General features: G+C 39.0%; 1 protein-coding gene across 3 annotated transcripts in view; it reads right to left on the bottom strand.

The window, feature by feature from the left end:
* Positions 1–724: 724 nt before the first annotated feature.
* The window catches only part of FBXL4 (F-box and leucine rich repeat protein 4), a 75,800-nt gene continuing 51,032 nt past the window's right edge, over positions 725–25,492 (bottom strand). For all 3 annotated transcript variants that reach the window (XM_061427765.1, XM_061427768.1, XM_061427766.1), the window contains exons 7-9: positions 9,900–9,971; positions 6,923–7,235; positions 725–1,282 (exon numbers count right to left, since the gene is read on the bottom strand). In XM_061427765.1, coding sequence (XP_061283749.1) covers positions 1,119–1,282; positions 6,923–7,235; positions 9,900–9,971 — 549 coding nt within the window. In that variant the 3' untranslated portion in view covers positions 725–1,118. The remainder of the gene's footprint in view (positions 1,283–6,922; positions 7,236–9,899; positions 9,972–25,492) is intronic.

Raw genomic sequence — 25,492 nt, 5'->3', positions numbered from 1 at the left:
ACTACTGAACACTTGAAATGTGGCTAGTACAACCTAGGAATGGAATTTTTAATTAAATTCAAGTTAAATAAAACAGCCACATGTGGCTAGTGGCTGCTGTGTTGGACAGCAGAGTTCTATAGGATCACTCTAGGATGTGTGGATATTGGAAATTAACACTCTGCCCTGTGTGGGAAAATAAATTTTGTTACAGTAAACATTTAATATTAGTTTGGTATTTGGAACAGCCCTGCTTTTTCATTCCACAAAATATTTTCTGTCTACTTTCTTAGCAGCAGAACTAAATCAATTTACAATTAACAAAACGATGTTTCTTTTCTTTGTTTCCTCCACTATAGCTGGTTTCTGATTATTTAAGGTGCTGGGGCACAGAAAAAACAAATAAATAAAATCCACATATAATTCAGATGACTTAAACCTTTCCCTCTGGCAAATTTTTAAGGCATCTGCTGAGCAGTTGTAAAATTATTTCATTTAGGACCTCTTGTTCTTATCTTTGCCCATCTTTTTATACTCTTACTATCCAACAGTAAAATAGATAAATATATCAGAAAAGTGGAGAAACTAAAAACTTTCAACTTGAATAATTAGTACATCAACTTAAAAAATAACCTTAACAGATGAAAAATAAGATTCTTCTTTCAAACAACTCTGACAATTTTGTACATACCAAACAGAATACTGGCCAGGTCATAAGACTCATTATTAATAAGGCATCCTTACATGGAGGTGTGAAAAATTAATTTTATTTTTGCATAAATATCATGATACTTTATTGTCCAAAGTGCTCCTTTCAAAATAAGTTAAAATGTTTCCATATTACTTTTATCAAACATGTAGTTACTGACTAAAGCATTATACCACTGATTAACCAAAGATAAAAATAATATGAGCCACTCAAATATTCTTGAAGGAAAGTGCTTACATTATTTTGTGAAAACATTTGTTTAAATCATTGATGCAGTGATTTAAGGGACAATTCCACATTTTTCTTTAAAATCCACAAATGTCTTAACAGGACATTAAGACATGCCCACCATTATAAAAACTAAACAAAACCAACCCCAAAACAAAATCCTACAAAAGCACATTCATTTTATTACAGGACATGTATGAAGTCACTGGGTAAAGCTCTTTTTTATGAACACTTTCGGAAAGCTCGCACTGAGTTCCAGCACAGCTCTATTATCAATCTGAGAACAGAAGGACACATCAAGTAAGGAGAGATCTTTGCAGGATTCCAGGAGTTTTCTTAAGGATGCTGGACTTACCATTCTTGTTCCTGTTTAAAAACAATACAAAACAAAACATTACACAACATTTATATAATATCCTGATGAAGAGTTCCTTTTGCTAATTATTTAAAATACATTTAAAATAGCCTTTTAAAAATTAAAAACATTTCTTAAAAGACTTAATGTTGAAATTGTCCTGTAAAAAAATTTTTTCCAGCCAGGCTGGTCAATCTAGGACCTGAATTTCATCAATAACCTACCCATTTGATTTTCATTCCTACCTCCTACCCTTTCCAATCAGCTTCTCCAGACTTTCCTATTTCTGTTCACCCCAGTTCAAAACTGTTTGCACATCTCATTTTCCTGAACCCGTGGGTCAAATCAGGCCTCAATACTTACAATGATTCAACCTCTAATTCCATGCAGTGCAATTACTGAGCGACTACCCTGTAGAAACTTCTGTCTCAGGGCACTGGAGATACAAAGATGAGTAAGACACGTACCTGCCTTAAAAGAACTCATTGACCAGAGTTGAAAGCAAATAAGTACAATACAACTTGGTAAGTTTTACAGTAAGTATAAGATGGCATGACTGGAAGACAAATGATGGCTGATGAGTACTATTTAGCTCATAATAAATTTGAAGTGATTATGGGGTATTCAGATGGAATATAAATCATATAAATCATGTAAAGCACCCGATACATGGCAGGTACTCAATATATACCAAATATGACTAGGCTCTAAGATGTCACGTGTAGTAACTACAGGTTTTCTAAAGGGGGAAAAAAAAAACCAACCCACAATGGTATTGCGTATACATTCGTGGGATGTGGATTAAAGTTTCTGAAACAGTAGTCTATGCCTTTTGCTCTGAGAAATCCTATCTCCTCCCCTTCCTGCCACAGACTCTAGAAGCTGTGACTATACTGCAATCCTGACTGTAACCAACCCTGTGACAAACCAATGCAGATCCTCCTGGGAATTCAGAATTGGGATTCAGTAAAGTCTCCAGTGCCCACTCAATCTCTTGAACTAAAGACATGGAAAACTGGGTCAGGATTGCTATATTTGGCCATGTGTACCCAGAGAAGCAGAGATGGCCAGCATGACAAAAGAAGAACAAAGCAAGACCAGAGGGAGATGCAGACACAGCGCCTAAGGCAGCAGAGGGAGGGCATGGGGGACGGGGGCCTCAGCAGGCAAGACAGGAGAAGGAAGGAAAAAGAGAAAAAGGTCCCTCGCCTTTTGATGGTTTTCGGTCCCTTCTGAGGTCTGACCACAGCCAGCTTCTACCCAAGGGATCTGAGATGGACACCTGTATCTTCATGATAATTGTCTTTTTCATATGCTTTAGTTGGTGGCTCAGACGGTAGAGAATCTGCCTGCAATGTGGGAGATTGGGTGGGGCAGATTCCCTGGAGAAGGGAATGGCTACCCACTTCAGTATTCATGCCTGGAGAATTCCATGGACAGAAGAGTCTGGTGGGCTACAGTCCAAGGGGTCACAAAGAGTCAGACACAACTGAGAGATTAACACTATACTGTAAGCTATCCTGATGGGGATTTCGTTATATAAGATCAGAAAACTTCACCGAAGCCTGTGAAGTTTTTCACCCAGGGTTGTGACCATTGTCTATTTGCCAGTCTTGGTCATTTGAATCTGAGTTTCCTGATAAACTGTTGTTGTTCAGTTGCTAAGTCATGTCCAACTCTTTTGTGACCCCATGGACTGTAGCCCGCCAGACTCCTCTGTCCATCAGATTCCCCAGGCAAGAATACTGGAGTGGGTTGCCATTTCCTCCTCCAAGGGATCTTCTGGACCCAGGGATCAAACCTATGTTTCCTGCATTGCAGCTTGGATTCTTTACCACTGAGCCACTAGGGAAGACTTTCCTGATAAATTCAGAGCTCCTAAAGCCCAAGAGAATTTCAGGGAAGGAAGTCAGAGACTGAACGTTTAACTGGGCTGGTGTCCCCTGTCGTATTCTTCCAGGGCACTCTGTGCTGTTGTTCTGTTGTCTCCTTAGGACACAGTCCTGTTTTCAGGCAGCTTGCTCTTTCAGGGCACTGAGTATCTCCAGTGTTGAGAACAAGGCCAAACAGTATATGCTCAATAGGTGTGTACTCAACAAAAGGATGAAGGGGTGCTGGCTAATTTCCCAATGCCATCGCCCTGGTGTAGACCCTCCTTAGATGGATTATTGCAGCCAATCTCTCTGATTTTGATCTCTTCCTTCTCCAAGTCACCTACTACTCACTTCCAGGTAAGGATTCCTAAAACATAGCTCTAAATAAATCACTCATACCCCTAACTGAAGCCCAGTAAGAGCTCTTCCTTGTTTAATTTTGTGCAGATTCCTCATCCTGGTGTTCAAAACTCCCCATGTTACTCTCCATTATACCAACATTTTAGATCAAATAAGACTGCCTATTCTCTAAAGATAGTCTTGTGACTTCAACTCCTCTGCTTTTGCTTCATGCTATTCTTTCTGCCTAAAATGCCCTCCTCCCCCAATTTCCTGCTCATTTTTTAAGTCTATCTTTAAAATACCTATTAGCCTTTAAAAAAATTTTTATTTTATATATTTATTTATTTTGGGCTATGCTGGATCTTTGTTGCTAAGCACGGGTTTTCTCTAGTTGCAGCAAGTAGGGGCTACTCTCTAGTTGTGGGTTTCTCACTGCAATGGCTTCTCTTCTTGCAGAGCATGGGCTCTAAGACAACTGGGCTTCAGTAGTTGTGGCACATGGGCTCAGCTGCCCCGCAGCCGGTGGGATCTTCCTGGACCAGGGATCGAACCAGTGTCCCCTGCATTGACAGACGGATTCTCAACCACTGGACCACCAGGGCAGTCCCCTATTAGCCTTTTGAATTAGCCTTTCCTTATTTCTCTGATCATCCATATTTCTCTGATTCCATGGCTCTGATATATATATAAATATATATATATTTCTCTTTGCTTTGAGCCTCATCAAGATGGACTTGCTTCTAGCTTGCATTACAGTTATTTATATGCCTGTTTTATTCCTTCTTGCTAGGTTATCAACTCTCTGAAGACGGGTACTCTATCTTATTCAGCTTTGTACTGATAGATAAGTACGTTTAGTAAGAAGAAGTTATGCCACTTAACATTCATATGTGCTAATCACAAAATGACAAATAAAATAATGAATATCAGCATGGTTTAACTAAGAATCCCTTTTAAAAGAAAACAATAAGGAGTCTAACGCTAAATGGTGAAAAGAAACCAAAAAACAATAAAAATACAGCACAGTGGTTAGAAGCAGAGACTCTGGTTCAAGTCCAGATTCCTTACTAGTCAGGAGCCCCGGACAAATCATTTAACCTGTTTCCACCTGTTTTCTCCTCTGTGGCTAATAAATCTATTAATACCTCATGAGGTTATGGTGATGATTAAATAAGTTAAAATATGCTCAGAACAGTATAAAGCATACAGTCACTTTGGTAACTGTTAACATTATTAGTTATTATTAGTGATATTCTTTTACTGTGCTCTTTATATTTGAAATAAGATGCTCCAATATATTTGCATGATGGTCATCTTCCATTGAAAATTATATAATTATACTCAGCAAAATAAATAATGATACTCCCTTGCTCATACAAGTCACAAATATTTCAAAAGAAGTCATGATACTTCTTACCTGTGTTTCTTTTATGTCTCCGTCAAGTAATTCATACATTCATAGACCAAACTTACACTACCTGACAACAGAACCCATGGTCCATAACAACTGTGCTTTGTTTTGGGATCAGTGTTACTTGTGTCTTTGTAGTTTGGTTGCATCTCTTTCAGATACTGGCTACTCTCCATCTCTAGTGTATGTTTCGGGGTTTATTTGAGGGTTTTTTTGGATGGGAAACTGTAAAATAGATTTTAAACAACACTGGCACCATCCTCTGAAGTGAAGCCTGATGGAATTCATGATTATTATTTTTTTTTAATATAAATTTATTTATTTTAATTGGAGGCTAATTACTTTACAATATTGTATTGGTTTTACCCTACATCAACATGAATCCACCACAGCATGATTATTTTTAAAGGCCTTTGCTCTTTTTTTTTTTTTTTAATTTTTAAATAATTTTAAAACATGTGTTCCCCATCCTGAACCCTCCTCCCTCCTCCCTCCCCATACCATCCCTCTGGGTGGTAATTTTCCAGTTATTTTTTGATAAATAAGAATAGTTGATTTTTGTATATATACTGTTGACTTCTGTAATCTTGCTGAATTCACTAATAAACCATAATGGTTTATCTAAAGAAAAAAATAAATAAATAAAGGCCTTTGGCTGCTTTTTCTCATTGTCTCTGTGACTGACTTTTTTTTGAAAATTCCAAAATATTTATCTTATAAAAAAGTCTAGGCTAATGCAAGGGAGAACGTGAATAGGCAGGAAAAGAAACAAGCAACTTAAGCGGGCGTGGTGTTTTGAAAAGACAGTACTGATCCTGGGGTCAAAATCCTTGTGCTTGACCCTTGCTCTGCTACATGTCAACTGCTGGCTCCAGCACCCTCAACTATGAAAAGACAAATGATATCCAGCTTTCTGAGCTATGAAGATGAAGGAGAATATAACACAGACGAAGAATCTAGCCCAAAGTGTGTATATAATAAACAAGAAGTTTTTCCTAAATTTTTTTTAATCAACTGTTTTTTTACTGATTTTTAAAAATGTATTTACTTTTACTGAAGTATAGTTGATTTATAATATTGTATTAGTTTCAGGTATATGGTATAATGATTCAGTAATTTTTGAAGATTATATTCCATTATAAGTTATTATAAGATACTGGATATAATTCTAGCATATATATATCTTTGTTGCTTAGTTTGTAACTATTAATCCCATATGCTTAATTTTCTATTCCTAAGTTTTTAAGAAACAATTTCTGCCTTATAAGTAACTTTGATAAGTAACATGTGACTATATAAGCAACACCTACAAAGGTACCATAAGCCTGGACTGTGGAGAGATTTTAAGTGAAACCAGAAACACCAGTGCTGAAAATCTTCAGGTTTCCCTTTGGTTAAATGTTGAATAAACAGTAAAAGATATAACTAGCACTTCAAGGACTACTCTATTAGTATTAATAGATTACCAGAAACACAGTGCAAGTGTTTTGGGTTCACAACTGTGTGGGCAATTATAACTGTGGCATCCTAGCAATTCTGGCCAACATCAGAAGTAACAAAATATCACACAGTTTCTGGCTGTAAATTGCAATAAAGACACAAGGAATCCCAGAACTGGGAAGGATTTTCAATAGCTCTGCCTTAGGGTAGAACTACTCCTAAAAGCACAATCATCAGGGATAGAGACCGTATTCTTTAATCAAGAATTTAACATCAAGAAGCTGTGTGTGTGTCTTGAATTCATTACACAAACAGATTATTTCTTATCTGTCAATAAAAATGGAGAACACGGCTCATCCAAACTCTCATTCTTCTCACTAGACCAAGAACTAAGGATTATTCAGAGCTTTCTGATAAGTTCAGTGATAAAATTCTGTTATTGCCCTCCCTCTCTTACTTAAGGACAGTTATAATTATCAAGACAACATTTTGATTGCATCCAAGATTTTTTTTTTCTTTATAAAATGTCTGAGATTAGCTTTTATGTCAAGGCTTTAAAACAAAACTTACAGACTGCACCTTACCTAATATGTCCAGTTGGCGTAATCTGGTACAATTACTGGCCAGTTCTTCGATGTCTGTGTCACACACCGACCTGTTAGCCGTTAGAAAGAGTTTCTGCAAGTTTGGAAGCTGGCGTGCCAGTCTGGCAAAGCACCCGGTGCTGCTCTGCAGAGTAGGGCACCAGCCGAGGTCAAGTTCCTCCAGAAGCGGACACCCAGAAGCCAGTTCGGCTATCCCGCTCTCAGTGATGTTCTTACACCTCCACAGATCCAGAGTCCGGAGTTTTTTACACTTGGCTCCTATCATGCTAGCTGTCACGTCGTAGTCTTCAATCTGGAAATCAAGTAATTTCAGTCTTTCCCATACTATGCTCAGAAACAGAAACTGTCTGGAGCATGTTCAAACATCCTTAATCACCTCCTGTTGTTTGCTTCCATGTAAACATTCCCACATTGAGGTTAATACAGATCTGCTCGCTCATCTCCCAGAGCGGCCGCTGTTTCATAAAACAGCAAGAGTAATCACGTCCTTAAAAAGCCACTTAAAAGAATTCCAGACAGGATGTTAATGAATTAAATCCAAAGGCAGCCTGAAATCCTCAGGATTATTTCGTGTATGCCTCCCATTCTGACAGTGCTGTTGCCGCTTTGATAGGAATGTAAGATCTCCCTGAGAAAGGCCTGTACTTTGATAGGCTCTAAAATAGTAAGTGAATATGTTGATAGTACTAATAAGGATACTAGTTTTGGTTACATGAGGTCCTTGGAGACTGAAAATGCAACCTGAAAATAATTTAGATGGTGATACATTAGCTGTTGTCAGTTACCAGAGGTGTCTAGTGATTTAACTCATGATCATGGGATAAGCTTCTACTAATCAAGAATTAAACATTGTTCATGGACTTTGACTGTTTTAATGATGTTTCTTTAAACAGATTCTTTTAAGAGTTTTATTTGCTTTTGTTATAATCAGGTATTGGCATTATCACCAGACATCAAAAGGAAATGAAACAGCCAACATTTCCAATGATTACTTCCTTTTATTTCTTTATTCATAGTTTCATCTACAATGTGCCAGCACTATTCCAGATATCAGCAACAACAGTGAACCAAAAAAAAAAAATACCATGTTCACATTCCTTGGAAAGACATACAGACAGATAAGTGAGCAAAATAAATTCAGAGAGTGATAAGTAAAATAATAAACAAGGTGCTGTGACAGTGAGTACAGTGGCAGGGCTTGAAGGAGGGAGTAGCGGCTGCCGGGGTCTCTGGGAGTGAGTGGGACATGTTCATAGATGTGATATGGAAAAACAGGTTCAGTGTCAGGTAAAGCTAGAAAATCCTGGCTTAAGAAAAGGCAAACTGTCTATTGTAGGACATACTATTGAAAATGTCAGGAGGAGGATATAGGAGCATTGTTTCCTAATTTTGACCCAGAATTCCTATCTGCCCTACTCTTTCCCATAGATACACAACTTTCTAAATTGAATATCTTTTAGGACTAACGTTCCATAGGTCAACTTTGGAAAATGTTGCCTGCTACTACACCTAATTCCAACTATAAACATACATAATTCCAACTCTAAAGTGCCTGTGATCAGAGGCCTGTTTTTCTAGAGAATGCTGCTCTACTTTATGGGGAGGTAATTAACAGGCAGAAACCTGTAGCCAAAGTTAAAATAGGGTTCTTACCAATCTAAAGAAGGCGAGCTAACAATAGGCAAAGATCCAAGTGACAGTAACTGGCTGGTGTGTTGTCACAGAAAGTGCCACAGAATGTCACTGAGCTTATGTAGAAGAGAAACTAGAAGGACCCAACAGAAGCCCATGAAATGGCTTCCTGCTGCTGTTGCTGCTGCTGCTAAGTCACTTAAGTCGTGTCCGACTCTGTGCGACCCCATAGAGGGCAGCCTACCAGACTTCCCAGTCCCTGGGATTCTCCAGGCAAGAATACTGGAGTGGGTTGCCATTTCTTTCTCCAATGGATGAAAGTGAAAAGTGAAAGTGAAGTCATTCAGTCATGTCCAACTCTTAGAAACCCCATGGACTGCAGCCCACCAAGCTCCTCCGTCCATGGGATTTTCCAGGCAAGAGTACTGGAGTGGGGTGCCATTACCTTCATCCTGCTTATTAAGGTCTTCCTAATAAGTGGATGAAAAACTGGAATGATTTAGGATTTCCTGAGTCTGCTTTGAGTGTGTGCGTGGAGGTGGGGGGCAGGGGCAGGAAACGAAAATAAAAAGGAAGAGATTGCTCTACAGTTAGTTACACTGGGAGATGCATTTCCTTTGAGTGTGTATGCACACACACGTACACAGAACACACATACATACACACACCAAGGGCTCTGCTGTCCCTTAAGTGTCAGCACTCTCTACTAACCATGCCATTTAGTTGAAAAACATTTAATTCATGCCATGAACTCTTTTAATGGCATGTAAACTACAATTTTAAATCTCAAGATTATTTATTCCAAGAGTCGCTAGACTTTTGGATTTCACAGACCAGTGACGCTTCAAAAAATATGTGAGCATCAACATAGGCTTGTGGCCATCATTTTATCTTACTCAATAAGGGCACTAAAACAAACACAGAAGCAAACAAAATAAATTTATCTACTATCATCAACATTTCCAGGAAATAATCTCAGATCTCAAAAACTAAAATTAGCCTCGTGAAAAAGTTACCAAACTACTGGCATTTGGGTATGATTGATGCACTATTTTGTAAAGAAGCCCAGAGAGGTAAATAGCTTGTCTGAGATAACATATTACTTGAGGCAGAACCACCCACTTTACACCACACTATACTTCTCTCCTTGTTCTCACAGATAAGTAATGTCCATGTTTCAAAGACAAACTCTTCAATTTAAGAAAAATGTTTGAAAGTGGGGTGCACAGTTGTTAACCATAAATCTGAAAAGCTGCGGGTGGGTGTGGGGTGAGTCAGGATAAAATTCACCTATGGGAAGAAAAAATAATTTTCCAATACTTACCATGACACAACTACCCAAACTGAGGTGCTGAAGGTCTGAACAGAAGTTCAAAATGCTGAGCAGGGCTGTTTGCTGCCATTGGGACCCACATCAGACGCAAATAAGGAAAAAGAAAGAAAGTGAAACAAAGAGGTCAATTAGACATTAGGGGCTGTCACTGCTTTTCCTGAAACAGAGCTCAAAACCTCAGTTACAGACACCACAAATGCCATTTAATGAGTCCCCAGGTGTTCACACCATTGATTGGCTTGGAGTCAAGGTAATCATTACTCGTCTCCACATAAGTCGTCACTCTGTATATGATTTTGCATGTCCTAAAGACACTTATATTCCCTATGACCTCTCAGTGCATTTCCCAAAGGTAAGCAATTTGAAAGCCTGGTGAAGACGAAATAACAAGATAAGCCAAACCATCCCTCCTAAAACACACATACACACACACACACACACACCGAGAGCTGGTGACAGTGTAGAACAGCACAGCTTTGACATTCACTGATCAGCTGCAGCCTGATGGAACTGCCAATAGCCACCCCAAATCAGGATGGAGCCAGTGACTTTAATGTCAAAGGATTCTCTTTGTTGACAAGGATCCCAACAACCATCGAGCACCTGTCACTAGCAACATGCTGACTGAAACGTATATAACGTGAGCTTTCTAGTCATGTTCCTGCCATTTCAGCCCATCCATCCTGGGCAGTGAAAACAGTCTCACCACTAAAGAAACCCAAAGGTGTGCGAGACTGCTACATAATCATGGTTCCTGAAACATCTCTAAACAATCAAAATCTCACTTGATTACATGCCCACTGTGACAAATTTTAAAACAATGCAAAACATTCAGATTACTAGTTTTTTCTTTTATAAACTAAAAAAAAACTACTACTCAAACGTGGCAAACTTTCTAAATATTTGAGCTAAATAAATAACATCTAACAAAATTAAAATGATAGTATTTAACTTCTGTTTAATCTATTTCAAGTGTTACAAAACCAAAAAAAAAAAAAAATAGCAGTGCTATATTTAAAATGGATTACCAACAAAGACCTACTGAATAGTAATGGAACTCTGCCTAATGTTATGTGGCAGCCTGGATGGGAGGGGTGTTTGGGGGAGAATGGATACATGTATATGTATGGCTGAGTTCCTTCACTGTTCACAGCTAATTCTACTTATTTAGGCAAATATTTTACAATAACTTACACAGTCTGCATATTAAATTGAGAATTAAAACTTCATTTAATTGTAGATAAAAATGATCATTTTTCATTCCTACCTTAAAACAGGAACTAACATAGAACATAAGAGATTCATATTGAATGATACCACACATCTTTCCTAAATAAGAGATGAGAGATCAAATGCTGATACCAAGCTATGAGGGGATAAGAATGACCTTGGAAGAGATGCTGTGAGGAATGTAACAAGGAGTCAAATAGAGATAAATAAAACGGTTGACTGGTAGCACTGAGGTGAGCAAGCACAAGTTAACAGTTTCCTGACTTTCTCCAGGAGAGCTCATGATAAACCAGAGACTGTGGGAATACCCAGGTATCAGTTCAGGTCGGTCACTCAGTTGTGTCTGACCCTGCAACCCCATAGACTGTAGCACACCAGGCATCCCTGTCCATCACCAACTCCCAGAGCTTGCTCAAACTCATGTCCATCGAGTCAGTGATGCCATCCAACCACCTCATCCTCTGTTGTCCCCTTCTCCTCCTGCTTTCAATCTTTCCCAGGTATAGAGCACACCTCTATAGATCAGCCGGCAATCTCTCCAAATCCAGTTAACCAATCCAGAGTATCTTTAGTATCTTTTCTTTTCTCTATTCTATTAGTATTCAGAATGAAAGTACTACTATTGATGATAAAGCAAAAAGCAGAAACTGCCTCTTCACTTCCAGGCATAAAATGACCTGATTTTAGAGAGACCACAGACTCAATGATTTAGAGCGGGAGTTGATGAAACACGGCTCATTGGCCTATTGTCTGTTTTTATAAATAAAGTTTTGTTGAAACAAGGCACACCCATTTCTTTCTGTATTGTTTATAACTTTTCACTCTACAGCAGCAGGGCTGAGTAGTTAAGACAGAGACCATATGGCCTGCAAGGTCGAAAATATTTACTATCCTCAGAATGAACGGGCCCACCTCCAACTTAAGAAAACAATTCTACCTTAATGACTATTTGAAGCACTTCTACACTTCTAGAACACACAAACAGATGGATTAAAGCTACATTAAGGGTACTACAAAAAAGGTATTCAGAAATAAAAACTGAACAATTTTATGAACCTCTCATTTAAAAGATTTAAGATACTTTTAAGGTCCCCAAATTGACAAATTCTGCTGGTTAGTCCTGTAAAATTCAATATAAGCATAAGAGTAGCTCTATAAAATTAAAATACAATTTAAATAGTTAGTAGCTTTAATAATGCAAAGCAGCAGATTCATTTTCAAATGAGTTTGCAATTTTTAAACAAAGGTCAACGTTATTTAAATCACTGTGGAAGGGAGTTACTAAGAAATGACTGGATCCATGTTAATTCCTTCTACAGAATTTTCAAACCATACTCTAGGTCAGTAGTCCCCAGCCTTTTAGGCACCAGTGAGAGGTTTCCTGGAAGATAATTTTTCCACGGACCAGGGTTGGGGGGACCAGTTTGGGGATGATTAAAGTACACTATATTTATTGTGCACTTTATTTCTATTATTACATCAGCTCTACCTCAGATCATCAGGCATTAGATCCCAGAGGTCGGGGACCCCTGCTCTAGATGAATGCTGGCACCTGGTAAGTAGGATTTCCACTCATAAAGAAAGAATCCTTTTGCATTCTACCTGAAATCTACCTACTGGCCTTGATCAGCAGCTTCAAAATCCAATGGATAACTATAGGTTACAGGGAATTATTACTGCCTCTACTTGTTACAAGGAAATTTATTAAGAAATAAAGGAGGGATTCCCTGGTGGCTTGTGGGAAAGAAGCTGCCTGCCAGTGAAGGAGACACTGGTACATTACCTGGTCCAGGAAGATCCCACATGCCGTGGAGCAACTAAGCCCTTGCACCACAACTATTAAGCCTGTGCTCTAGAACCCAGGAGTCCCAAATACTGAGCCCACATGCCACAACTACTAAAGCCCTAGCACTCTGGAGCCTGATCTGCAGCAAGAGAAACCACTGCAATGAGAAGCCTGCACATCACCCTGAAGAAGAGCCTCTGCTCACTGAAACTAGACAGAGCCTCTGCAGCCATGGAGACCTAGCACAGCCAAAAATAAATAAATAAAAAGTTTTAAAAAGCATATGTAAAAGATGAAAGAAGATAGAAATTCAAATTTTCATTGACGGTTTTTTTAAGTGATGCTATCCATAAAGTAATCTCCTATCATAATCTCCTTTCTTCCAGACTTCTAATGTGCTAAGCAAAAATACTTAATAAAATGATAACTGATGCTTATTATACTCACATATAAGTTTTAGATAGTCCAGATTTAGAGCTTAGTAGAATAACAACTATATATACATCATGCACATTTTATAATATAATGAGACCTTATAATCTACATCTGCAATATTATGATCACTATTTTACATTAATGTAGGTTTATAATTATTTTAACTAGTTAATACATTTTACAATTAAAATTTTTTACAGTTAAAAATTGTTGCTTATCTTTAATAATGAATACAACCCTTACTTACAACACTCTTAATATAGGATGGTAGAATTTTTTAAATCAGCATTTTCTACTCTAAAACATGATTCCTAGACAGCATATTAATGAAACAGATAACAAGTCTATATATCACAAACATACATTAACTAAAATAGACTAGTGACATCACCTTATCACAAATGTGCTTTCACTGATGATGTTTCAAACACATCAGAGCAGTAACTACAAGTAATGAGATGAGATGTTAGAAAAGTGTATTCACTAATGAATATTTATAAATTTACATAAGAAATACCACCAAAGAAATCCTAAGAACACAATAACTCAATTATTGAAATTTAAGATACACATACATGTATGAATTTCTCTTTCTCTTATTTAATTTTTTGGGGGCCCAGCATTCCAATATCAATAAATTTGGGTAAGGGAAATATAAACTAAAAGTTGAAGTATTTTAAGAACTATTTAAAGTACTTGAAACTAACTATATTTAGGATATTTAAATTCAATTACTTTATAGATGTTTGTATAAATCACCTACTATAAACTGTTTCTTTTATACTGTTTAAATATATAATATGATACAGTTTATATACTGATATATAACCACAACTTGAAAATAATATTGTCTTTAATAGGTTAAACCTGAAGATCAACATTGTGGTAGAAAAGTTAGACTTGTGATTGAGCTCTAAAAAGAAAATGTTCAAGATCATGTCATTATTCAGTCGCTCAGCGAGTCTGACTCTTTGCAACCTCATGGACACCAGGCTTTCCTGTCCCTCACCATCTCCCAGAGTTTGCCCAAGAAACTATCTTAGGCGAGTTAAATAAGCAGAGTGACAATATAGAGTCTTGTCATACTCCTTTCCAATTTTGAACCAGTTCATCGTTCCATGTCAGATTCTGTTTCTTCTTGAACTTCATACAGGTTTCTTAGGAGAGCTAAGGTGGTCTGGTATTCCCATCTCTTTAAGAATTTTCCAGTTTGTTGTGATCCACACAGTCAAAGGCTTTCACATAGTCAATGAAGCACATGTTTTTCTGGAATTCTCTTGCTTTCTGTATAATCCAATGAATGCTGGCAATTTGATCTTTGGTTCCTCTGTATTTTCTAAATCCAGCTTGTACATCTGGAATTTCTCGGTTCACATTCTGCTGAAGGTTACCTTGAAGGATTTTGAGCATTACTTTGCTAGCATGAGTGCAACTGTGTGGTAGTTTGAACATTCTTTGGCACTGCAATTCTTTAGGGTTGGAATGAAAACTGACCTTTTCCAGTGTCAAATTCCAAAAACCAATGTGTGTGAAACAACAAAACCTAAGACTAAATCACACACATTTGCCTTGCCCTAGAGCCAGACATCCTGGAATGTGAAGTCAAGTGGGCCTTAGAAAGCACCACTACGAACAAAGCTAGTGGAGGTGATGGAATTCCAGTTGAGCTATTTCAAATCCTGAAAGATGATGCTGTGAAAGTGCCGCACTCAATATGCCAGCAAATGTGGAAAACTCAGCAGTGGCCACAGGACTGGAAAAGGTCAGTTTTCATTCCAATCCCAAAGAAAGGCAATGCCAAAGAATGCTCAAACTACCGCATAATTGCACTCATCTCACACGCTAGTAAAGTAATGCTCAAAATTCTCCAAGCCAGGCTTTAGCAATACATGAACCATGAACTTCCAGATGTTCAAGCTGGTTTTAGAAAAGGCAGAGGAACCAGAGATCAAATTGCCAACATCCGCTGGATCATGGAAAAAGCAAGAGGGTTCCAGTAAAACATCTATTTCTGCTCTATTGACTATGCCAAAGCCTTTGACTGTGTGGATGACAATAAACTGTGGAAAATTCTGAAAGAGATGGGAATGCCAGACCACCTGATCTGCCTCTTGAGAAATCTGTATGCAGGTCAGGAAGCAACAGTTACAAGTGGACATGGAACAACAGACTGGTTCCAAATAGGAAAAGGAGTACATGAAGGCTGTATATTGTCACCCTGTTTATTTAACTTATATGCAGAGTACATCATGAGAAACGCTGGACTGGAAGAAGCACAAGCTGGAATCAAGATTGCCGGGAGAAATATCAATAACCTCAGATATGCAGATGACAGCACCCTTATGGCAGAAAGTGAAAAGGAACTAAAAAGCCTCTTGATGAAAGTGAAAGTAGAGAGTGAAAAAGTTGGCTTAAAGCTCAACATTCAGAAAACGAAGATCACGGCATCTGGTCCCATCACTTCATGGGAAATAGATGGGGAAACAGTGGAAACAGTGTCAGACTTTATTTTTGGGGGGCTCCAGAATCACTGCAGATGGTGCCTGCAGCCATGAAATTAAAAGACGCTTACTCCTTGGAAGGAAAGTTATGACCAACCTAGATAGCATATTCAAAAGCAGAGACATTACTTTGCCAATAAAGTTCCGTCTAGTCAAGGCTATGGTTTTTCCTGTGGTCATGTATGGATGTGAGAGTTGGACTGTGAAGAAGGCTGAGCGCCGAAGAATTGATGCTTTTGAACTGTGGTGTTGGAGAAGACTCTTGAGAGTCCCTTGGACTGCAAGGAGATCCAACCAGTCCATTCTGAAGGAGATCCATTCCTTTCTTCGGAAGGAATGATGCTAAAGCTGAAACTCCAGTACTTTGGCCACACATGCAAAGAGTTGACTCACTGGAAAAGACTCTTGATGCTGGGAGGGATTGGGGGCAGGAGGAGAAGGGGACGACAGAGGATGAGATGGCTGGATGGCATCACTGACTCCATGGACTGAGTCTGAGTGAACTCCGGGAGTTGGTGATGGACAGGGAGGCCTGGCGTGCTGCGATTCATGGGGTGGCAAAGAGTCGGACACAACTGAGCAACTGAATTGGCAACTGAACTGAACTGAACGTCTCATTTCAGAGTTTATTTTTACTATGGTAGTGAATCTCTCCTATAATAACACAGTTGAACACATCTTTGGTCACAGATGACTAAACCAATCATTTTCCATATCAACCCATGATGGATGATGGCAGAGATATACAGTCAAAAAGTCATAGCACTTTGCATACCAACTGAACTGGGCTGTAACCTTACTGCCTACATTAAGAGAAAGAATGCTTTGATCTGAGGGTTAAGGGTTGGATTATTTAGAGAGCACTGGAGACAAGTCTGAAGCACACTTGGTTGACACTGTTCATCTAAATGATGCTCAGGTGAAGAGGGTACACGCATCCAAAGACTATCTTCTTCCAAAAGCAAACCTTTCCTTCCTGTTAAGAGGAAGTTATCGATCTGCTTTGTGCTGAAGTCTTGAAGCATTTAAGTCACATAAGTAACACTCATGGTTCTCATTCTAAACTCACTATACAGGTCTCATAACTGTAATTTGGTTTCCCCTGTGATGTGCTAACAGTGAAAGAATGTGTTAATCAGCTGTCTCTAATGAATGTGTCCTTACCAGGTAGATTGCTTATACCTGGTATATTGCTTACTGTAATGATTGGGGATGATAACGAATCTGACCCCCAAGAAGCCAAAAGGCTTCTCACCGTAGCTGAATCATAGCCAATCACACAGGTCACAAACACTCACCTCCACCAAAAGCCTCATATTTCCACTGGCACTTCTATAAACCCATCCAAGATAGAAAAGAAGTATAGACAAATTCTTTCCTGGAGACCTATATTAAGGACTTTAAAAAGTCTGTTAGTTTTGGAATATAATATATGAGAAGTTATTAAAATCTTAATTCTTGATTCTGTTTAAAAACAAATAATTATTAATATCTTTTGTTTTCAGTTCAGTGCAGTTCAGTTGCTCAGTCGTGTCCGACTCTGCGACCTCATGAATCGCAGCACGCCAGGCCTCCCTGTCCATCACCAACTCCCGGAGTTCACCCAAACTCATGTCCATCGAGTCAGTGATGCCATCCAGCCATCTCATCCTCTGTTGTCCCCTTCTCCTCCTGCCCCCAATCCCTCCCAGCATCAGGGTCTTTTCCAATGAGTCAACTCTTTGCATGAGGTGGCCAAAGTATTGGAGTTCCAGCTTTAGCGTCAGTCCTTCCAATGAACACCCAGGACTGATCTCCTTTAGGACGGACTGGTTGGATCTCCTTGCAGTCCATAGGACTCCCAAGAGTCTTCTCCAACACCACAGTTCAAAACCATCAATTCTTCACCGCTCAGCTTTCTTCATAGTCCAACTCTCACATCCATACATGACCATTTGAAAAACCATAGCCTTGACTAGATGAACCTTTGTTGGCAAAGTAATGTCTCTGCTTTTGAATATGCTATCTAGGTTGGTCATAACATTCCTTCCAAGGAGTAAGCGTCTTTTATTTAATGGCTGCAATCACCATCTGCAGTGATTTTGGAGCCCCAAAAAATAAAGTCTGACTCTGTTTCCATTGTTTACATGTTATCTAGGTAAATGAAGCTATCTAAAATGGACTGCATTTTAGATACAGCTAACAACAGCCTGCATTAGTCAACAGAAGTGACCAAGGTAGGTTCTTCCTACTTCCAAGTGTTCCTTTGATCTCAGTTAGTAATCAGCACTGGTTTTGGCAAGAGGCCATTCCTCCTCTGAGTTTGTTAGCTGCACTCGCTCTACTAAAAGAAAGATCAGGGACTTCCCATGCCGTCCAGTGGTTAAGGCTCTGCACACTTCCACTGCAGGGGGTCTAGGTTCGATCCCTGGTCAGGCAGCTAAGATCCCACAGTCCTGTGACTTGGCCAAAAGCTTTTAAAAATAAATAAACAATATAAAGGCCATGTGTGCTCTACTTACCAATATACATAAATGTGTTCTTTAAATCAAGTAAGAATGCAGCCAGAAGAACATCATTATCTATGTGTCAGAAAGCAAATTCATGGCACTAAATCAAATCATACTATTTTCAAAAGACATGCATCTTCTGTAGGAAAGCCCAGGTGCTCTCATCAACAGATGGGAGTGGTACACATTTCACTTATATATAAACCAGCACAGAAAAAAGAAAACAGGAAGTGAGTTTTGATATTCAACAGAAGTAAAGATTAACTGCTTTTGTTTGTCCTCTAGTCCATGAAGATGAAGGCAGTGGGGCCCTTGAAACTGTTGTCCCAGCGCAGTGAGCCAGGTAAACAGTTGCTGTACCACACTTACGGGTCACTGTCATATACTAGTCCCCTACAAAACCTATAATCAGTTTTTTCACTTCTTCAAATTCTTTCAATTTATGCTCTATCATTCTTGAAGTGAGGCAATCAAAACTGGATGCAGGTGTTCCATTTATAACTCCAACTTTTAAAAAAACACTCTTGGTTCTCTTGTCTGCTGCTAAGCAACAGAATGACATTCTTACTGAGCAACCTGCACACCCCAACTCACCCCCAACTCCAGATATTTTTTCCCCCAAAACAAAGAAAAGGTAAATAGGTTGAAACTCCTAACATTAATCCAGATTGCTTTAGACAATGTGAAGGCCTTCTCTTGAAGTCACTTTTTGTGCAGTATGTTAAAAAGCTATCCTGTACAAGTTGTATTAGTTTGCTAGAACTGTCATGACAAAATGCTGTAGACTGGGTAACTTAAACAACAGAGATTAATTTTTTCACAATTCTGGAGGCTAGACGTCTGAGATCGAGGTGTTAGCAGGGCTAATTTCTTCTCAGGCCTCTCCTCTTGGCTTGAAACCTGCCATTTACTTTTGGTGCTTTCATATGGTCTCCCCTCTGTGTGTCTGTGACCTAATCTCTGCTCATAAGGAGACCACTCATATTGGATTAGGCCCCGCCCTAATGACCTCATTTAACTTAATCATCCCTTGAAAGACCCTATCTCCAAATACCGTCATATTATGAGGTACTAGGGGTCAGGACTTCAACATAATAAATTTTGGGGAGACACAATTCAGCCCATGGAACAAGTATTTAAGAATAGTTGCAGATATATGCCCCTTTAGGGGTAAAGGAGAGTTATATCTTTATTACTTTCAAATGGTTCAGGAAAAAATATGCATAAAGTAGAGCAATCTATTTTGTATGCAACTTTTCGTAAGTCTAAAATTATTTCAAAATAAAAGCTCTTTCCTTGTAAATATTTAAGAGTCTATTTCATGAGTTAAATTTCTACAGCTCTCTCTCACAAAAATATATCATCATGTATGGCTAAAGAAGGACTTGTAATTAATGTTTATCATAAGTAACAAGAATCCTGTGAATAGAGATAAAAAGAACAAAAAGAACTTAAAAGTCTTTCCAATCTTACATATCTCACTCTACTATCCTAACTTCCTTGTCATTAATGGTAGAAGAAACTACCTACAATTAAAGTCTTCTTCATGTTTGTGTCCCCATCTTTTGCCTTAAGTCTTGCCTATACAATCATCAAGGACCTACCAAATTCAGTAAAAAGAAAATTACTGCATTTAACCACTCGTTTCACTAGTTATTCTGAGATCACGCATTAAACAGGGTCTTAACCTCAGCATATGGGTCATTTCTGTTCTCCATCCCTTTGCACTATCTTTTCATCAGGCATACAGTTACAGCCCTGCATCTACTGAAATTCAATCAATGTATATATACCCGTAACTCAAAAAGAGATTATCTAATGATTTTTTCTCTCTCTCTTTTTTTTTTGATGTTTCAAAAAAAACACTTGCCATCTCTGATGAAGTAATTTTTCATCACAATCCTAAACATATCTAAGGAAGGAAAAAGATCTGATAAAATAAACAAAACAAATAGAAATATATTTCACTATCTTTTTTTAGAGCTAAAAATTCTGAACAAATACAAGTTCAAAAAATTTTTTTACAAGTTTTCCAAGTTGTAGATCTCCCATCCATCTGCTTAGCTGATGTGGTTATTCTGTAGAAAGACAAACTTATCTGATGCTTATGAACTTATCGAACAAAGAAAAGAGAAATTGACAAGCAAGAGCTATCACTCATTCATTCAACACAGGTTTACCAAGTATCTACTATATATATTCACTATAGTGAATACCAGACAATGTTCTACATACTAGCTGTAAAGACATAAACAGTCAAACATGATCCCTCTCATTATGGAGTTTATAGTTAGGAATGTACTTTCCTTTTACCAGAAACAGATCAGAAGCATGAAAGCAGTAATGTAACCTAAGTCCCTCATAGCACATGCTGCTGCTGCTAAGTCACTTCAGTTGTGTCTGACTCTGTGCAACCCCATAGACGGCAGCCCACCAGGCTCCCCCATCCCTGGGATTCTCCAGGCAAGAGTACTGGAGTGGGTTGCCATTTTCTTCCCCAATGCATGAAAGCGAAAAGTGAAAGTGAAGTCCCTCAGTGGTGTCCGACTCTTAGCAACCTTATGGACTGCAGCCTATGAGGATCTTCCATCCATGGGATTTTCCAGGCAAGAGTACTGGAGTGGGGTGCCATTGCCTTCTCCCATAGCACATGATGGAAAAGATATTCCTATTTAGGAGGATCTATAAGAATACTTCACAAAGTTGGGAATAATTTGTAGGATTATGCTGAAAAAATCTATACTATCATTTTCACATGTACACAAGTCTATCTAATTTACAGTGTGATGTTATTTACAAGTACGATCTAATTTGGTCTTCTCAATAGCCTATGTGATAGGGTAAATTTTTTAACAGGTAAACTTTCAGCTTAGTATAAGTGACTTTCTCAAGCACATAAATCTTTAAAGTGGGAAAACCAAGAGAACTGTTTTATGATGTGGGTCTCTGATACAGACTAAAAAACAAATATCTTCCCAATTTTTACATTATAAAATAATGTCTGAATCAGATACCCAGAACTTGCTGCTGAGCAGTTTTAACCATAGTTAAAGTCTGCTAAAGATCTTACTGCTGTTTCTTCTCACAGTAGGGTACTGCTGCTGCTGCTGCTGCTGCTAAGTCACTTCAGTCGTGTCCGACTCTGTGCGACCCCATAGACGGCAGCCCACCAGGCTCCCCGTTCCTGGGATTCTCCAGGCAAGAACACTGGAGTGGGTTGCCATTTCCTCCTCCAATGCATGAAAGTGAAAAGTGAAAGTGAAGTCGCTCAGTCGTGTCCGACTCTCCACGACCCCATGGACTGCAGCCCACCAGGCTCCTCCGTCCATGGGATTTTCCAGGCAAGAGTGGGTTGCCATTGCCTTCTCCACAGTAGGGTACTAGCTATGGTATAATCAAAAGCAGTGGAGCTGGGGAGAAAAATCTTAATGAACTAGGCCAGGGCATAAAAGGCTGGGTTTCAAAATGACACTTGGGGCTTGTTTTAAGGTTGCTTTCATTTTAATTGACTACCAAAGCAGCAATCAGACAGTACACACAAAATGCATTGTGATACAACCCCAGTTTCTAACAAGGTTATACATGAGGCTCAGTGGTCACTGCAGCAGGTCTTGTTGGTAAAATCTGTCAGGTAGAGAGAAGCGTAGTGCTCTGGACCCACTGTTTCACCACTGGCTCAGGGAGGTGCCACGTCAGCATACCAGGCTCTACCTACCAGCATATAGGGCAATTCTGACCCTGCTGCTGCTGCTAAGTCGCTTCAGTCGTGTCTGACTCTGTGTGACCCCATAGACGGCAGCCCACCAGGCTCCCCCATCCCTGGGATTCTCCAGGCAAGAACACTGGATCGGGTTGCCATTTCCTTCTCCAATGCATGGAAGTGAAAAGTGAAAGTGAAGTCGGTCAGTCGTGTCCGACTCTTAGCAACACCATGGACTGCAGCCTACCAGGCTCCTCCGTCCATGGGATTTTCCAGGCAAGAGTACTGGAGTGGGGTGCCATTGTCTAACTGTGACCCCATGAGAATAGCCCACCAGGCTCCTCTCTCCATGGAATTCTCCAGACAAGAAAACTGGAGTGGGCTGCATTCCCTTCTCCAGGGGATTTTCCTGACCCAGGGATCAAACCCAAGTCTCCCAAATTGCAGGCAGATTCTTAACCATCTGAGCTACCAGGGAAGCCCATAATGTTTTGCTTAAGTAACAACGGAGGTGCTTACAGATTGATACGATTACCAGTGTTGTCACTTTGGTTTGTTTTAAAAGAGACCAGTTGATTGTGTTGTCTTTTCCCTTTATTCCTCTGAGTCACTTAGTGCCTATAGGGGAGTCTGATGCAGATCCCGAGAATGACAAGATAACAGATGTAAATAAAGTATAGGCAGAGAGCACTGAATACAGAGCTGGGAAGCTGTTAAAAGTCAACACTGCCTGGGTAGGTTTTTCTCCATTTTGAATTTTGCCATTTGTATCACTAAAATGAGATTATTTTTTATTTTATTGTAAGTCCAATGCAGATCAATGAAAATCAATTTTATAATTTTTTCTATGTACTAAATGTCAGAAAAATCATCTAGAATAAATTTAAAAATGATTTTATGGTCTTTTGGCAGCTGGATTAATAAAAACAAACTTTAATAGGTAGTAACATATGGTACAAACCAAATTTTACTTAATGAAATCATACAGTGATTTCACATCTATGTTTAAGTGACTGGGGGAAGCAGAGTTGATGCTATTTAGACTTGGATACATATGTATAAGGTCTCCAGTCTTGAGCTATGAAATCTTCTCAATCTCCATAAAATCAAACTTTTTATGAAATATATAATCATATACTATCAGCTTCTGGAGGTAAATTGAAGAAAACTGTAGACTATTTAATGATTCCCTCACACTTAGATGATGTGAATTTGTAACATTTCAAAAGCATATCATGGGAAACGTTTTTACAAATCAACCCAGATGTAAGATGCCTAGCAAGTTATATAATTTATTAGTTTTTACCCTACTTTTCTTTCTGAAGGTTTACTTAATAATGAACTAAGCTACATTTCTTCTTAAAGTTAAATTTAATCTTACAAATTACAAATAGCTGTGAAAAGAAGAGAAGCAAAAGCAAAGGAGAAAAGGAAAGATATAAGCATCTGAATGCAGAGTTCCAAAGAATAGCAAGAAGAGATAAGAAAGCCTTCCATAGCAATCAATGCAAAGAAATAGAGGAAAACAACAGAATGGGAAAGACTAGAGATTTCTTCAAGAAAATTAGAGATACCAAGGGAACATTTCATGCAAAGATGGTCTCGATAAACGACAGAAATGGTATGGACATAACAGAAGCAGAAGATATTAAGAAGAGATGGCAAGAATACACAGAACTATACAAAAAAGATCTTCATGACCCAGATAATCACAATGGTGTGATCACTGACCTAGAGCCAGACATCCTGGAATGTGAAGTCAAGTGGGCCTTAGAAAGCATCACTACGAACAAAGTTAGTGGAGATGATGGAATTCCAGTTGAGCTATTTCAAATCCTGAAAGATGATGCTGTGAAAGTGCTGCACTCAATATGTCAGCAAATGTGGAAAACTCAGCAGTGGCCACAGGACTGGAAAAGGTCAGTTTTCATTCCAATCCCAAAGAAAGGCAATGCCAAAGAATGCTCAAACTACCACACAATTGCACTCATCTCACACGCTAGTAAAGTAATGCTCAAAATTCTCCAAGCCAGGCTTCAGCAATACGTGAACCGTGAACTTCCAGATGTTCAAGCTGGTTTTAGAAAAGGAACCAGAGATCAAATTGCCAACATCCGCTGGATCATGGAAAAAGCAAGAGAGTTCCAGAAAAACATCTATTTCTGCTTTATTGACTATGCCAAAGCCTTTGACTGTGTGGATCACAATAAACTGTGCAAAATTCTGAAAGAGATGGGAATACCAGACCACCTGACCTGCCTCTTGAGAAATCTGTATGCAGGTGAGGAAGCAACAGTTAGAACTGGACATGGAACAACAGACTGGTTCCAAATAGGAAAAGGAGTACGTCAAGGCTGTATATTGTCACCCTGCCTATTTAACTTATATGCAGAGTACATCATGAGAAACGCTGGGCTGGAAGAAGCACAAGCTGGAATCAAGATTGCCGGGAGAAATACCAATAACCTCAGATATGCAGATGACACCACCCTTATGGCAGAAAGTGAAGAGGAACTAAAAAGTCTCTTGATGAAAGTGAAAGTAGAGAGTGAAAAAGTTGGCTTAAAGCTCAACATTCAGAAAACGAAGATCATGGCATCTGGTCCCATCACTTCATGGGAAATAGATGGGGAAACAGTGGAAACAGTGTCAGACTTTATTTTTTTGGGCTCCAAAATCACTGCAGATGGTGCCTACAGCCATGAAATTAAAAGACGCTTACTCCTTGGAAGGAAAGTTATGACCAACCTAGATAGCATATTCAAAAGCAGAGACATTACTTTGCCAACAAAGGTCCATCTAGTCAAGGCTATGGTTTTTCCAGTGGTCATGTATGGATGTGAGAGTTGGACTGTGAAGAAAGCTGAGCGCCAAAGAATTGATGCTTTTGAACTGTGGTGCTAGAGCAGACTCTTGAGAGTCCCTTGGACTGCAAGGAGATCCAACCAGTCCATTGTGAAGGAGATCAGCCCTGTTATTTCTTTGGAAGGAATGATGCTAAAGCTGAAACTCCAGTACTTTGGCCACACATGCAAAAAGTTGACTCATTGGAAAAGACTCTGATGCTGGGAGGGATTGGGGGCAGGAGGAGAAGGGGACGACAGAAGATGAGATGGCTGGATAGCATCACTGACTCAATGGACTGAGTCTGAGTGAACTCCGGGAGTTGGTGATGGACAGGGAGGCCTGGCGTGCTGCGATTCATGGGGTCGCAAAGAGTCGGACATGACTGAGCAACTGAACTGAACTGAAGCTACATTTCTTCATAAAGTTAAATTTAATCAGAATATTTTTTAAATGAGGTGTTATCTTGCTCAGAGGGTATCAAACTTTACAGCACACAAGGCAATATAAAACAGTAAATATAGCAGTAAAACACAGGTGTGTCATAATTTCAGAATGCAAAATCTACTCAAGAAAAGTTAGCTGACAATTTTACACCC

Source organism: Bos javanicus, chromosome 9 (genome assembly GCF_032452875.1).
Source record: "Bos javanicus breed banteng chromosome 9, ARS-OSU_banteng_1.0, whole genome shotgun sequence".
Classification (NCBI taxonomy): domain Eukaryota; kingdom Metazoa; phylum Chordata; class Mammalia; order Artiodactyla; family Bovidae; genus Bos; species Bos javanicus.
This window is presented reverse-complemented; position numbering and strand designations above follow the sequence as displayed.